This window comes from Anarrhichthys ocellatus, unplaced genomic scaffold (genome assembly GCF_004355925.1).
Source record: "Anarrhichthys ocellatus isolate YVR2014 unplaced genomic scaffold, GSC_Weel_1.0 scaffold36, whole genome shotgun sequence".
NCBI lineage: Eukaryota > Metazoa > Chordata > Actinopteri > Perciformes > Anarhichadidae > Anarrhichthys > Anarrhichthys ocellatus.
Window position 1 is genome coordinate 2,434,411 of NW_022280066.1, and position 15,144 is coordinate 2,449,554.

The 15,144-nt window shown below is 41.9% G+C and overlaps 1 protein-coding gene across 4 annotated transcripts in view; it reads left to right on the forward strand.

The window, feature by feature from the left end:
* adck1 (aarF domain containing kinase 1) overlaps nt 1-15,144 on the forward strand; it is a 75,124-nt gene that overhangs the window by 39,692 nt on the left and 20,288 nt on the right. For all 4 annotated transcript variants that reach the window (XM_031866710.1, XM_031866713.1, XM_031866711.1 and 1 more), the window contains 2 exons: nt 2,045-2,194; nt 7,284-7,481. In XM_031866710.1, the coding sequence (XP_031722570.1) occupies nt 2,045-2,194; nt 7,284-7,481 (348 nt within the window). The remainder of the gene's footprint in view (nt 1-2,044; nt 2,195-7,283; nt 7,482-15,144) is intronic.

Consider the following 15,144-nt stretch of genomic DNA (forward strand, 5'->3'; position numbering starts at 1 on the left):
TGTGTGTGTGTGTGTGTGTGTGTGTGTGTGTGTGAGAGAGAGAGAGACACAGGCATTAAAGTGAGAGTAGTAGTTTTAACCTAGTTGGAGTCGCTGTGATGTCTGATATTACATGAAGTGATCGATTTACTGATGATTGGCTCTCATGGTTCTTTGTTTACAGCTTTAATTCTTTCCACGGTGACGGAAAAGTGTTGCTTTTACTGAAAAACGGAACTTAACCTGTGATTTAACTCTTCCTAAGCTTTAGGAGGAGCAACATGGGGTTCAGTACGTCTCTCAAGGACACTTAGTAACACTAGTTCTGTAACGCATCAACTAAAATTGATTTTAAGATTGTACAAAAGCAGTTGATGCTATGCTGTTGAATGTCAATCAATTAATTAGCAATCAATCAAGGTAACAATTCTAAAATGATTTAAAAAAAGGTGATGTCTGAGATTTTTCTGTTTTGTTTGAACATCGGCCCAGTATCCAATCCTTGACTTCAACTATTGATCAATTCATCCAAATTTTTATGTTTGCTATAAATTGTGCTGTACATGATGAATCAACTAATCGTTTCACCTGCAGCATTAAAAACATCCGTCTGTGTTCAACACTCTCATACTCTTACTTAGAGTATTATGTCAAATATCCAACATTAGAAAATACAGACATAATGAATGCTTTGTTCCAATATCAGCACCCACAATATCTAAAAAAAAAACTAAAACTTCAATTAAAGTCATTCAAATGGAAGTCGCATCAAAATTGTTCCACCAAAAACTGTCCCACTATTATTCACATTTTTTCTAAAAGTTTTTATTGATGAAGTAACTAGTACAGTTAATATTGGTATTACACACACATTTATGCTCATCAAATCTGAAATTGTGTGGGGGATTCCTTGAATCTCACACACACACACACACACACACACACACACACACACACACACACACACAGTCTCATAAGGAGCACAGCTAGAGAAGACGATGACAAATACACAAGACACAATAAATGATTTATTGGCCTTTTCATGAACACATACATTCCAACACACGCATAAAGAGACAGAGACACATTATCTGAGCGTTAGGCAGTGATAATGAGTCAGCTGATGAGATAGAGTAGGCTGCATAATAATAAACACACACACACACAAAGCGACAGCATGGACAGAATTATTAGGTGGCAGTGGTGCATGCTGGACCCTGTGTCTGTAATCACAAGATGGATGAGGGCCCACACAGTCTTTCCTCCGGACTCAGCCCTTGTGGTGACCAGAAAGGGACGGTGCTTTGCTGATTTTCTTGCCTTCTTCCCCATATTGGTGAGATTTAAGATATGACTGCGTCCACTGATTGGACAACATCCCTAAAGCCCAGTGGTCCAAGAACCTTTGAACATTAGTGACACATTATTTTAAGCTGGTTAAAATATTTCTAATGTTATCTCAGTGTTGTCTAATGCAGCAAAATCACAGTCCCTTTGGTTCTTTGTCAGCTGTTGCTGAAAGCAACATGCTAATGAGGTTGCCCATATGCCAACATTTGAACGGCTGCTGATATGTGATAACCACACTTCACTGGTGTGTATGTGGACATTTCTTATGTAATTCTGTCTCATTGCCCACAATGGCTTACTAACCCAGAGAGCTTAAATGGATAGATAACAAGGTGTGATAGTATTCATTTTGTCTTATCTCAAGTCCTGTCTGTGCGAATGAACTTTTTTTCTTTGGACTGGGATAAATTGTCTATCCTAATCATTCATCCTTAGTTCTGATATGATGTAGGTTTTACAGAAGATGGTGACTTAATTTAGAATGAATAGATGTATGAATTATTCTTATGCTTATATTTTCTGCACACAGAATAAGTCTGTATTTAAACTAAACTACTATTGTCACACTTACTGAAGGTGAGAACATAGAAGAGAACAACATTTAAAAAAAAAAAGGAATAAATCATGACACGTTCCGAATGGTTGAGCTATTTTCTAAGTGTCATTTTTTGTATTTTTTTCACCTTTTCCTTTTCCTCCGTCATGTCCCCAACAGATCTCGGAGAACCTGGGTAAGATGTACAGTGAAATGATCTTCGTCCATGGCTTTGTTCACTGTGACCCGCACCCGGGCAACGTGTTGGTCCGAAAGTGTCCCCGGAGCAAGAAGACCGTGATCGCCCTGCTCGATCACGGCCTTTATCAGGTGAGAAATCTCCAGGCTGCCTGCACACGGAGAAAATACCATTTGTCCTCAAATTGCTGTCCATTTTTCATGCTGCTGGCTTAGACCTTCAGTTCATGGCTAGAGCAGCAAAACACACAGTCAACATGCCTCCAAAAGACATAGATGCAACACACACTTCCACAGGCGGACACACACTTTCATTAGAGCTTCTGCAGGATAAAAGCTTTTTGATAAACAACTCATTTGATGTTGTTCTGAGCAAAGTGCAGTATGTTGTGTTTGGATTGGTGCACCACAGCCGTAATCACACAGGCGCATATATGCACTCATGTTCTACACACACACACACACACACACACACACACACACACACACACACACACACTTTGATTGTTAATACACTTGCTCCTACAAACACCTGCAGTTTGACACATCCACATATCTGACATGTGTTTGTTTATTGCTTGTTCCTCTTTTCATGAAGAGACTTTAGTGACAAATATGCTCCTTTATCTCTGGCACACACACACACACACACACACACACACACACTTCCCTCGGACCATAATGGCACCAATTTATTCCTAATGACTTCTGATTTCAGATGTCATTTTTGAGTGGACATACACACACACACATCTACACACACACACACACACTCGCTTTCTCAATCTCTCACACACACACACATCCAGTTGAGCACTACATGTTGCATGTGATTGTGAGGTGCTCTAGTTTGTCTGGAAGTGGCAGAGCTTTCTTAGCTGAGGGATTAAATGTGTCTCAAGGAAGCAATGTAAAAAAGGACCAACTAATTCAATGTTTTACAGCATCAACATACTGTGTACGACTGATAATATGACTTATCACAAAGAATACATGAACTCACTCTGGGTATTGACAGGATGTTATTGATACTACTACTAAGACAGCCTGGAACAACACTAAAGATATGTGGCAGCATACTTCTGTAACGTTAGCATCTAGCCATACGTTTACAGTTTATGCATGAATATTAAGTTGATAATATGTGACAGAGATATATAAATAGCAGTATTTAACATATTTAACAGACTGACCGATCAGAGCAGACTGTCTGAAACACCAAGTTGAGAGGATCAATATAGCTATATGGAGAGAGACAGAATGAGAAGAAATTATGTATTTTTTAACATTAAAGCATGTAAACATGTTTTAGTCGAAACCACAAATACAAGTATGAACCTGAAAATGTGCATAATATATAATTTAAAAGATGATACCCACCCAGTTCCAGCCTGTTCACCCCGCTGCCGTCTGGCAAGAGATACAGAATTACCACGGCTGTAGCACCAGACTCTAGAGCAGCTTCTTTCCTCAGGCTGTGAGACTCCTCCACTCATCCTCTGTGCTCCACTGTAACAAATGGTTTTGTTTTAGTTTTTTCTCTTGTGTAGCATAAAGGGACTACAACTTGCATTTAGTTGTGCGTCCCTGTTTTTTGTAGAATACCAATAAATGAAGCTTGAACCGTGAAACAAATCCACACAACAGTTCTAGACGGCGTCTCTCTGTGTTGGTTTCCTCCAGGTGCTCTGGTTTCCACCCACAGTCCACAGACTGGCAGGTTAGGTTAAATACAAACTCCGGAGCAGTCTTTGGATGAGTGGGTCCTCGTGTTGTTTGTGTTGTGCATGAGGATCGGCACAAGCACGTGTGTTGGTTTCACGCTGTTCCGCTGAACTGATGGTGGCGGTAACGCACCAACAGAGACCGCTAGTGTTGGGAGAATCCATGGATCATTCCTTCTTTGGTTTTTTAGTTTCAAAGTTGAAAGAGGTTTTTTTATCTTTCGTTTTAGAAAATTCAAAAAATTGGAGCAGTGTAGTGAAGCAGAACCCAGCTTGGTTTGAGATAGAGATATTCAGCACAGTGGATGATATTGTGAAAAGTAGGCTAGGGATGTCGCAATTAACCAATTTTGACATAACCGCAGTTATATAATGTCACAGCAAGAATTGACGAAGCTACAATGTCTGTGGTGTCCTGATTGTTGCAGTGTTGCCCTGTGAAAACGTTTCTCGGGAGGAAATTGTTTTGCGTGTGAGAGAGTCGTGCCACTCACCTGAAGCGTTGAGAAGAAGAGCTGTAAAAATGTCAGACGGAACTGGCATTCCAGACTTGTATCTGTCAAAATGGGCAGCATGGGAGCATTTTAGATACAGAAAATGACCCGGGAGTCATTGATTACACATTTTAACCATCATAGTGTGAGAAAAAGTTTTACTGACTATCATCAGCTGACATTCAGTAAAATGATGCAATCTGGAAATCATTATTGATGCTTCACTTATAATCTTATAATGTTACACTATGAACAATAAATCTGTGTTGAACTCAGCAGGAGGCGAGCTAGTAACGTTAGCAGCACCGGAGCTAACGTACGGAGGGTCCATTTAGTCCCACTGTGATACGTTCATGCTCTATTTAGTAAAGATAAAATATAACCTCATCATGATGTGTTCAAATGTAATCTTGTACAATGTAGTTTTGGTGAGAAACCTAAATATAATTAATAAATAATAATAATGAATCCAGTTGTTTGAAGATGTTTTCACAGTTACATAAAATAGATATTAGAGAGGGAATTATGACCAGTTTAACTTCCTAACACTAGCTCTAAGCAGCTTATTATACAAAATACATTCCCTAGTCACTTGAGTTGTGTTTATGCAAATAACCACTATAGATGACTTTCAACAAATAAAAGGAGTTGATTATGATATTTTGAAAAACATGATATATCCTCAAAGAGTAATTGTGAAATCAAAATGTAATATGGTGTCATCCTTAAAGTAGGCTGAGTAACAAGGATTTTAAAATGCATGGGGCTTTAGGATACCAAAGGACGGACGAGTCCGCCCCTCTGAGGGTCAATTCTCATTGATCAGTGATTCCCATCAATTAGGCCTGGATTGTAACACTGAAGTATGGAAAGTGCCGTCTAAGAGCTGTTGCTATTTGGTTCATCCCCCAAGCAGTCATGAAGATTTTTTTCGTACCCTAGGCCTTGCATGAGCCTCTCTTACATACGCACTTGCGACATGTAACAGCCGTGGGACCAAAGATCTGCATAGTTCAAATGCTGTTTTAACACAGCCACGTCTTGCAAGTGCCCTCTATATTGAGCAAACAAGCAGCTGTGTCCACCTTATATTTACCCTACGTCAGTGTGCGAAATACCCTGTGGCAATCGGGGGTCCCGTCTCTACGTTCTTAAGAAAGGCACAGGATCAAATTTGTCCAAAGGGGGTCCATTTAGGTCCGCAAACAGTCGTGAAGACAGGCTTGCTTCTCGCAACCAGGTCTTTATCAGTGAACATATCCCCCCACACAACCACTTGCTGAGTCTTGAATTCGGAGGGTCGCAGGACAGAGCGGCTATGAAAAGCCACTGGGCTTGAAGTGCACCACACACATGTCAAAGATCTCCGAGTTTATATTTATGCTGTAGTAAAGGAAGCTAGAACTGCTTACTTTGCAAACTTAATTTCTTCCTCAAAGAGAAATCCTAAGATTTAGTTTGAAAAAATTATTTCAATTGTTTTACCGTCTGTCTCTACATTACCATGCTTTATTGATACTATTACAGCAGCAACAAGCACAACAGTTATGTTACACAACACTGACCGGGACTCAGCGCACCGTAAAATACACACGAACGCGGTAAATAGTACAGTTAACTTAAAACAAAACAAACAAGGTTACAAACACACTTTGACCTATCTCTGCCCAGACAACAGCCTCTTACTTGAGATCGCTTCGTGGTAATTGGTGTGTTCTTCGGACTTGTAGGCGGAATTTCTCCAAGCCTAGGATCGGTGAGCGTGACTGCACTCTGTTGGCGAATCATGCAGCTAACGAATCCTCCGTATGACAGCGGGCATTTGTACTTTGTACTTAAAGGCAGAATTTCTCCAATCCTTGGTGACCGACCTGCTCTATATTGGTGGGTTAAACGGCAAGCTGGTTCTCGTCTGGCAGTGGAGAGAACAGCGAATGTCAACTCGAAGAATCCGTGAATTCCATGATCTTCCTTCTGCGGGTCAAAGTGTGGCAGCACGGGGCAAGTTATCTATTCCTCCCTTTACACTTAAAAGGTTCAAACCCGCTACACTGAAATACCTCTCAATCATCACTTCTGACGCTCTGCCTGTATTTACTCTTTCTGCATTGAGATGTTATTTTGCGCTGGTTCAAGGGTTCGAGCAGTCAGTGAGGCGATCAAAAATCTGGTCCAGAGGAGAAGGCGGTATGGGTTTAGGATGGGAGCAGGATGGATGCCAGGCTTTCTTTCCAGTAGCGGGACTGCAGGTAACCCCTTTTCAGTGTCACAGTTGACTCTGGTGAAGGGCTCATAGCGATATACCGGTGCTCTTAGCTTTCCCCTTTTTTCCGCAAAGGACCAGTGCCCTGGGGATCGAGGCCACAGAGCAAGACGTCTAGCCGACGGCTCCTGCTGGTTGACGTCTAATCTTAAGAGGCCGAGAGCAGGCACAGGGTGTTCTGCTGGCATCACGATGCCTCTCAGATCTGCAGCTGTTTTTCTGATGCCTAACAGGTTCTGAAAAAGTGCATTAGTAGTAGGCAAATAATGTGGAGAAGGAGAAAGTCGCTGCTGCTGAGCTCCTGGCCATGTTGGCGATGGAGAAAGCTGCGAATGCAAGACTTTGCCTCCCTCAATATTGTCAGCCTCCAGTGCCCCCAACGGGATGAGGGAGAGCCAGGATGAGAAACTGGTGCCTCAAACTAGCACACCTGAAACTATGCTTAATGTGTTTGTGCCTCCTAATCTTTGAATTTGCCAGTGATGACCTTCACCAGAAGGGTGTGTTCAATGCTTTACTGGTTGTGTGCATTCACACAGATACATGTGCAGTTGATAGCTTGGATGTTGAGAGGATTTAATAAAAGAGAGATATAGAATGCAATCGAAAATAAACATATATAAGGTACAAAAATACAGTATTTTGGAATACAAATACAATCTACTGTTTTCAGATTACCATAAATGATCAATCAAGTAGACACAATCCTAACAAAAGACTTCTAATCCCCTCCCTTCCAGGTCCTTCAGCCAGGCTTTAGGTTGGACTATTGTCGGCTGTGGCAGGCTCTGATAAAAGGGGACATGTCCGGGGTGGAACGTTACAGCCTCAGACTGGGAGCTGGAGATCTGTACCCCCTGTTTGCCTGCGTGGTCACCTCTCGCTCCTGGACCTCCGTCAATGCCGGCATCAGTTCTGTTCCTGTCACACGCTCTGAGGTACTGTATGAGCTCACACACACACACTTACATTTACATTGTGGAGTACATAAGTTGGAGTAAAGATACACTTTGAATTGGAGTTACACGTGCAAATCGCAAATGAAGCACAAGCCGTTAAAGGACTGGTTTTGATAGCTGTGCTGATTCAAGCTGCGTACCAGTTTCATCATGACAACTGAAACGCTGAAATGCTTATTAGTGAGTATGAAAATTAAACTATTGATATTAATATAATTATTAATATCATATATTAATTAAGTTGTTAAATTAATAAAAACGGGGCACCACCCTGGGATCAGGGACCAATAACCTGTGTGTGTGTGTGTGTGTGTGGGTGGGGGTGTGTGTGTGTGTGGGTGGGGGTGTGTGTGTGTGGGGGTGTGTGCGTGGGGAAAGGAGAGAGAAAAAGAAAAAGATGGCGGACGTAGTCTCGTGAGTGATTACGCTACGCGATACTTAACAATGGCGGAGGAGAGAGGAAAAGAAGAGGGGGGAACAAGAAGACGGACGTATTCACATAAAGTAATCACGTCATGAAATACTCCACAATGGTGCCGAGGCCGCAATTATTTAACGGGGAAATAAGACGCACAATGGAATAATAAAGTACAGTTTACCAACTTTACTCGTGGGGGTGGATTTAAACACCTTAAACACAATGAGGCACCAGTGTTGTGGTTTGAACCAGATCTCACACACAGGGGACATTTTGACACCTGATTCACAATGTAGGCTTTCAACAGGACATGTAGGCCTCTGTCTCTGTTTTGACCACATGGTGAAGTCCCAACAACATATCTGGTGGACGTTATCATCCATACTGGTCATAAGTACGAACTGAACCTGGTCTGGCATTGTGTATATATGGTATAGCATTTGTATTGCAACTGCTGCACAGCAATTTACCCCAGGATATAGTTTTATTTTATCTTAGCTTTCCTTTTTCAACTTCTACCTGTGCACAGTCTGTGCCATCTCCAGAGAGAAAGGGTTCTCACTATTTTGACTGATCTAACACCAAAGATATTTCACAACAAATAACATTTCACAAAATACATTTCACAAAACGCAACAAAATTTCACAAAACACGTTTCCCAAAAAACTATATTTCACAAAATACAACATTTCACAAAACGCAACACGAAACGATTCTCAAAACACACATTTTCACAAAGGACAACATGTCCCTCTTCAGTCTGCGGGTGTTGGTGGTAGCTCGGCAGGTACTGCCGCCTCTCCTCTCCAGAAGCAAACTGGGAGACTGCTGCATGTTTTAACTGCATGTGTCTGGTAATGGGCATCTTGGCGAGCGGACAAAACATTAAAACAAAGGAACTGTCACATCTTATGATCCGTAGTGAATTTGTTCATACTTATAGTCATTCCGATGTGGGGAAACCGCTCTTACGCCTGTGTGCGTTCACGCCTCTCATCACCGCACACAATTTGTCCGGGGAATCATGCTGCACTCCTTGATTCCTGAAGTCAGCACATCCTATACACTAATGTTCTGATTTTAGGCGCCATGAATGTCATTGTCAGAGTGCTATCCCAGTACTTATGAACTGGGGAAACTCCATCCCAGACCTACAGGCCCTGGGCAATCAGCTGTTTCCCACCGGCCCGGGACTAAGAGACCCACCTTTACCAAGCTCTCCACCTTTCTACTTTGTACTGCAACTGTTTCGAATCAATTTCCATAAGGATAAATAGTTTTATTTTATCATCCCATCAACCTGTGAGAGGCAGTTATTTGCCACAAGCATCCATTCTGCAGGAAATCCAATAGAAGAAGTACTTTCTTTGTTGCAGACTGACGGTGCATCCAATCAGCGACAAGGAATCCTTGTCCAATGCACCAAATGCCATTGTGTATTCTCTGTTGTTGTTGTTGTTGTTGTTGTTGTGTGCTGTTGTCAACACTGGAATCTAATTCACGAATAGTATAATGCTGCTAAAACAGTAAATAGACGTGCTGAAAAGACAATGAATAGATTGGGATTTCAACTGTCGTCGTTCTGAATGAACTAGGTACCAGGTGCAGCCCTAGGTATTAGGTTGTTAGAATACACTGGTTTGTGTGTCCCATTACCCACAGGGGTTCCATGTTGTCATCTGTGCTCCAGAGAGAATTTATTTATACCTTATGCAACATCTTAGAGTTGGCAAAGTACTACACTACAGTCTGCTGCAGCGTGCCACCCCCTCACACATGACGGGCAGTAACAGGCAGACCATTACATGAATAGCTCCCCGTGTCTTCTCTTGTATTTATAAAAATTAAATTAATCACAAAGTAGAGCTGACGGAAATAAAAATGTATTGATGATATTCTTTTGTTAAGTGTCTCTGAACATGTTGCGCAATTCAACATTAGCCCAGTAAACCTTGTAGACAGTACAGAGTATCACACCTTCTGCCTGAACACATAACAAACTGATGATGTAGCGACTCTGAGAGCATTAAGGCTTAAGTGAAGAGAGATGGAGTCATTTCAATTCTAATCAATAGGGTTCATCCTCTGGAGAGCAGGAATGTGATCAGGCACATTGCATTGCCAGCTGCCAACTACATTGCAATTTTTTTAAAACATTTTGTATGACAAATTACATTTTAACTTCTTTTTTTTAATGGTCATGTTTGAGGGTTAACAAAGTGACAATAATAAAACTCAACATCAGCATCAGTGTACGCTAAAGAATAACACTATCCATGAGTTTTTTCACTTTAATTTTGAAATCAGCAAACTATGCAAGCTCAACTTCAAAATGACATTTGAAACTGGACTTTTCATAAAGGCAGGATTCTCCCAGCCGGTCACATACGATCTTAAAAACCACTGGGTGGGATTTAACAAAAGTATACAGATTTCGTAAATAACCTTCATCTATATATGGTCGAAAAGACAAGAGAAAAGAGTGTTCAGCTCCCAAACTTCCTCGTCACTTAGCTCCATCCACACAGTGAATCCATATGGTTTTTTGTGTGTGTGTGTGCGTGTGTGTGTGGTGAGATAGAGAAAGGGAGCAATTTAGTGTGTTTGAGAGATGAAAACGGTGACGTTGTGAGTTTCCTCGCACCTCAGGGATTTTTCTTTATTCCATCGTTTCCTGTCTGCTTTTCAACTTTCTTCTTTTCATCACTTGATGATGTTCTTACCACATTATGAAGATACAGGACCATCTGTCAACTTTGATGAAATGGGCGTGACAAGTATTTTCTTTTGGTGTTGACAGAAACGCAACACTGAGGAGCTTTCTTGTGATTGGTTGTGATTATTAACAGTTGTTGTGCAGCTTGTATTCTTTTGTGACTCTTGTATCTGTAATAAATTGTGGTCATAATTTAGAAAAAAAGCGAATCAGAAGGATAACAACTCACTGGCGAGACAAAGTGATCAGCGTTAATGTTCAAGTGACAGCGTCCTCTGGTAGAGGAAAGGGGGGGGGGATGCCATAACCAAGCGCTGATTGTTTTAAACATAACCATGAAGATTGCCTAACCTTAAGATAATATGAATAATAATAAATTATGGAAGAGACTACGCCTGCGTGCATTTTTATGCATTCATCACCATAATAGTTGTATTCCAATGTGTGTAACTAAAACATGCTTTTCTCCCTCTGTCGGTCTCCCACTTTAGCTGAGATGAAAGCCCTCCCATCAATCTAGACCACACACACACACACACACACACACACACACACAGCATTAGGCAGACTCCACTCTAGTGCCCTCTACTTGAACACACTTGTTGATTGTGTAGTACTCTGGAGCTAAGAAGACATGTTGAGACATCTCTGTGGCCACAAGCACTCATCTGCTTTGCTTTGTCTTTGTTATCTCTTGTGACAGCTCCTCTCGTCTGTTCTTTGTTGTCCTCGCTCTCCTCTTTTCACTCTCTTATGCATGGACCATTTTGAAGTCCCGATGATGCATTCCATTAGCGTTAATGCAATCCCATGCACTAAGCAAATGTTGAGTGCTTTTAGAACTGTGGCTTTTTGCGCACACGGGGGATATTTATCTTTTTTAATGAATGTTTCTCGACTAAACATTGAAAACAAAGTCATTAGTCAGAAATGTAACAAGTCGAGCAATATTTTGTCATATATTTCTCTCCATGCTCCTTTGTTGTGAATCCAGGCTAAGCATGTCCTCCATGTTTACCTGTTGTCTTGATATATCAGTATACAGTAACATGTACACGTCCTGCACAGGCATTTTAGAATTAAAAGCAATATTCCAGCAGTTTAGAGGGTAACATTCCGGTCCTCTAGGAGGGCGTTTAATGGGACACATCTGCAGGAAGTGTTGAGTTTCATTGACGGTAGCGAATCATTGATAAGAAACGAGCCAAATTGAAGTGATAAGAATTGATTAGTAACTGTTAAAACTCCAAGAAGCAGAGTTTCTGTAATTACCAACTTCCAATTTGTAAACACTGTTTCTGTCATAATCAGATTGTAAAGCCCTCTGAGGCAGATTTGTGATTTTGGGCTGTACAAAATAAAATGAATTAAATTGAATAATTACAACTGGGAAACCGATTTCTCTGAAGGCTCCTATATATGTGGCTTGCCGCTAAATAATAATGACGGGCCTGAAAATAAAAACAAACATGGAAACTTCATTTCAGCCAAAGTCTGTCATTTAAGGTAATTAAATACAGATTTATAGTGCTACTTTTACCACATGCACTGTTTTGTAACCCTCACATAACCTGCTGCCTTAAGAGGTCCAATGGTACAAACACTTGATGGTCATGAACATGGGAATTTCTCCCATCGCTACCATCCATCCCAGACTTTACCGTGTGAGCCATGATAGTATAACAGATCCGGTCTGTGCTCCAACAGATCTCAGTGTAGATATCCCACTCTGGCAGCCTGGCGTCAGGACGAGGCCCCAATGACGTCTGAAATCAGACTGCATGTGGTTTTTCTGTTGTCTGCAAGGCGTCTCACTCGTGTTTGTATCCCCGCCGAGCTTCAGGCTGTGTTCAATAAAGTGAGTGACAGCATGTCTGTCGATGACATCCAGGTAGGACAATGACTAGTCAAAATAAAGCAATATGGGTGTTTGACAGCTAATCCAAAGGCCTCCGTGATATCTGTTGTGCCATTGGAAAGGTGTGAGGAAGGGGGCTTTAGACGCTGTTCAACAATCCAACAACCACTTTGTTTGGAGCAGACTGACCCTTCAGTTGATGTTCTTACTGGAGAAAACTGCCTCGCATTCTCAGCTCTTCAACCCTCAGCCCTCACCATAAAACATTGACTTTACTGACGTCACTTCTCAGAGTTTCTGAGTGAAGCAAAACCTCAGAAACTGACCTATAGTCGTCAACATGCACATTTGTTTAGCCTCATTTATTCCCTGCCCTGAGCACAGTTTCTTCTGCCGACTCTGCAGAGTGAAGTTGACCTTGTTGACAGCATATCTTCCAGTAGATTCTGACATTCTCCCTCAGCCGCTGCCCACCATTTTCTACTGTCTGCTGGCTGCTGTCTGAACTCCTCCTGCAGACTCTCTAATACACTGGGGAGAAAAGAAAATCACCAGCACAGATCCCCCCCATCCCCCTCCAACTGCATTTCCTTTGCCTTTTGCACGGCTTATTATCGCACCACTTACAATACAATATGTCCTTATTGAAGCTTTCAGATGCAAATGAGAGCACCGTCGCCTTCTCTGTGTCCTGCTGACAGCTGTGAGGCCTGCTAACCAACCTCCTATAATTGCTACTAATTGTTATTCCCCCAGCAGGACGCGGCAGAGCACTTCAGAACACCCAGACCCCAGTCATTTGGACTGGGGGGAGCTGGAGTATTATGTTGGTTTATGTCTTTACCTATTGGTTTAGTTTTTTTTTAAGTAAATAAAGGAGAGATGGGAAGTGACCAAGGGGGTGTGCAATTATTCCAGGAAAAATAAACGAGGAAGGATTTATGCTACTTCCCAATCTCCTACATGTGCTTCCTCAGGGCAATGCTCAATACCTATAGAGGAAGTAGTGTCCCGTGTATAGTGAGCCGTGTACAGTAAGACCCAAGCCACAGCTGGAGGATGAAGTACTATAATGTCCCATACTAGCCACGGCTGTTAGAAGCTGGCTCCAACAAATCCCAACTCCTATTGACTAAGTCAATACATGTTTTACGATGGTCTCAATCGCAGGTGGTCGTTTTTTGGAAATGATTCCTCCGTTAATAACGTAACGAGGCCAGGGTCATTGATGGACAGCTGTGACTGACAGTCGGCTCACCTGCCCACTCTGTCCGACTTCAGGAATCCCCACTGACTGACTTTCTGAGCTTCTAGATTCTGTTTGTTTGCTGCATCAGTTTTTTGTTCACATTACTTCCCGTGGGTATGAGACAGGGAGCAGAGCGAGGGTTTATCTGTGTCAGGATGTTGACTAGCTGTCTTGTCTCTCTCTCTCTCTGTGCCTGTCAACTCTCTGTTTATCTGGACTGACAGCTCTGACAGTGCTGCTGTCACACACGCATACACACACTTACAGTATGCAGGAATTCATAAACGGGGCTATGACAACGTTGCGTTTTACAAAATACAATTTAAAAGAAAAAAAAAATGTAATTATTGGATTTTCATCACTAACAGCAGATTGAGTTCGTTGTCATGGTGTCATCCCGTCACCTTATTATGGAAGTTGATCATATTTGATGATAGCAGCTTATGCATGGAGGGAGACGGTAACCCTGTCTCTGGTGTCAGATGTGAATGTCCTCCGTGCTCGGCCTCAGGCTGTCCTCTGACTCCTGGTGCATGAAGACGGCCCTCCTCCCAGTGGGTGCTGTGACTGGTTTTTGGTTTTCCTCTCGGGGTTCTGGTCTTTAGGGTGATCCAGCAGAGATTGGGGGCCCGTGTACACCAAAGCGTTTCTTCCCATCTGAAAAACACCAGGCTTTTTCCCGGGGATGTCACCACAGACACCCAGTTCGAATTATTGTAAATATATAAATATTGCAATACTTTCATCAGTGGGCTCATCACCGTTGTGTTACCTCCTTCAGCTGAAGACTCTGGTTAGATGTTCTGATAAAAAACAGATCAACCTGCACTGAGCTTCACCAACGGGCAAATATAAACCTGCATGTTGTTTGTGCTTCTATTCAGTGTTGTGGCTGTTATGAAAAATGTTTCCAATTAGCTTGTCATTTCACAGTTGTTCAGTTCACTTCTGTAACGTCCTGCACTTGTAAAGAGTGTGTACCTCCTGATTTGACTTTCTGTCTAAAGATAGCTAAATGACCAAGTGTTTGTACGTTTGCGGTCCACTTTGTTCCATGACTAATAGTGTAATTTAGGCCTGTTGATGTGCAGCAGGGAGAGGCCTTTGAAGTAGAGTAGAGCAGGACAGTGACGCTCACATGGAGACTCTCGCAGCCATCTTCAACATCAAAGAGAACAAGTAGTCATCATGGAGGCCAACGTCATTCCTCCGTCTCTCCCTTTCTTCCTTCATTATTTCTATGCTCAGTCATTTACACTATGTTGTTATTTCTGCTCAGTACTATTCTTGCTTTAATCATGCTTACCCTCTATTACTTTGCCTGGAATTTGTATATGTGTATATAGACATGTATGTGTGTATATATACATGTGTGTGTGTGTATATATACATGTGTGTGT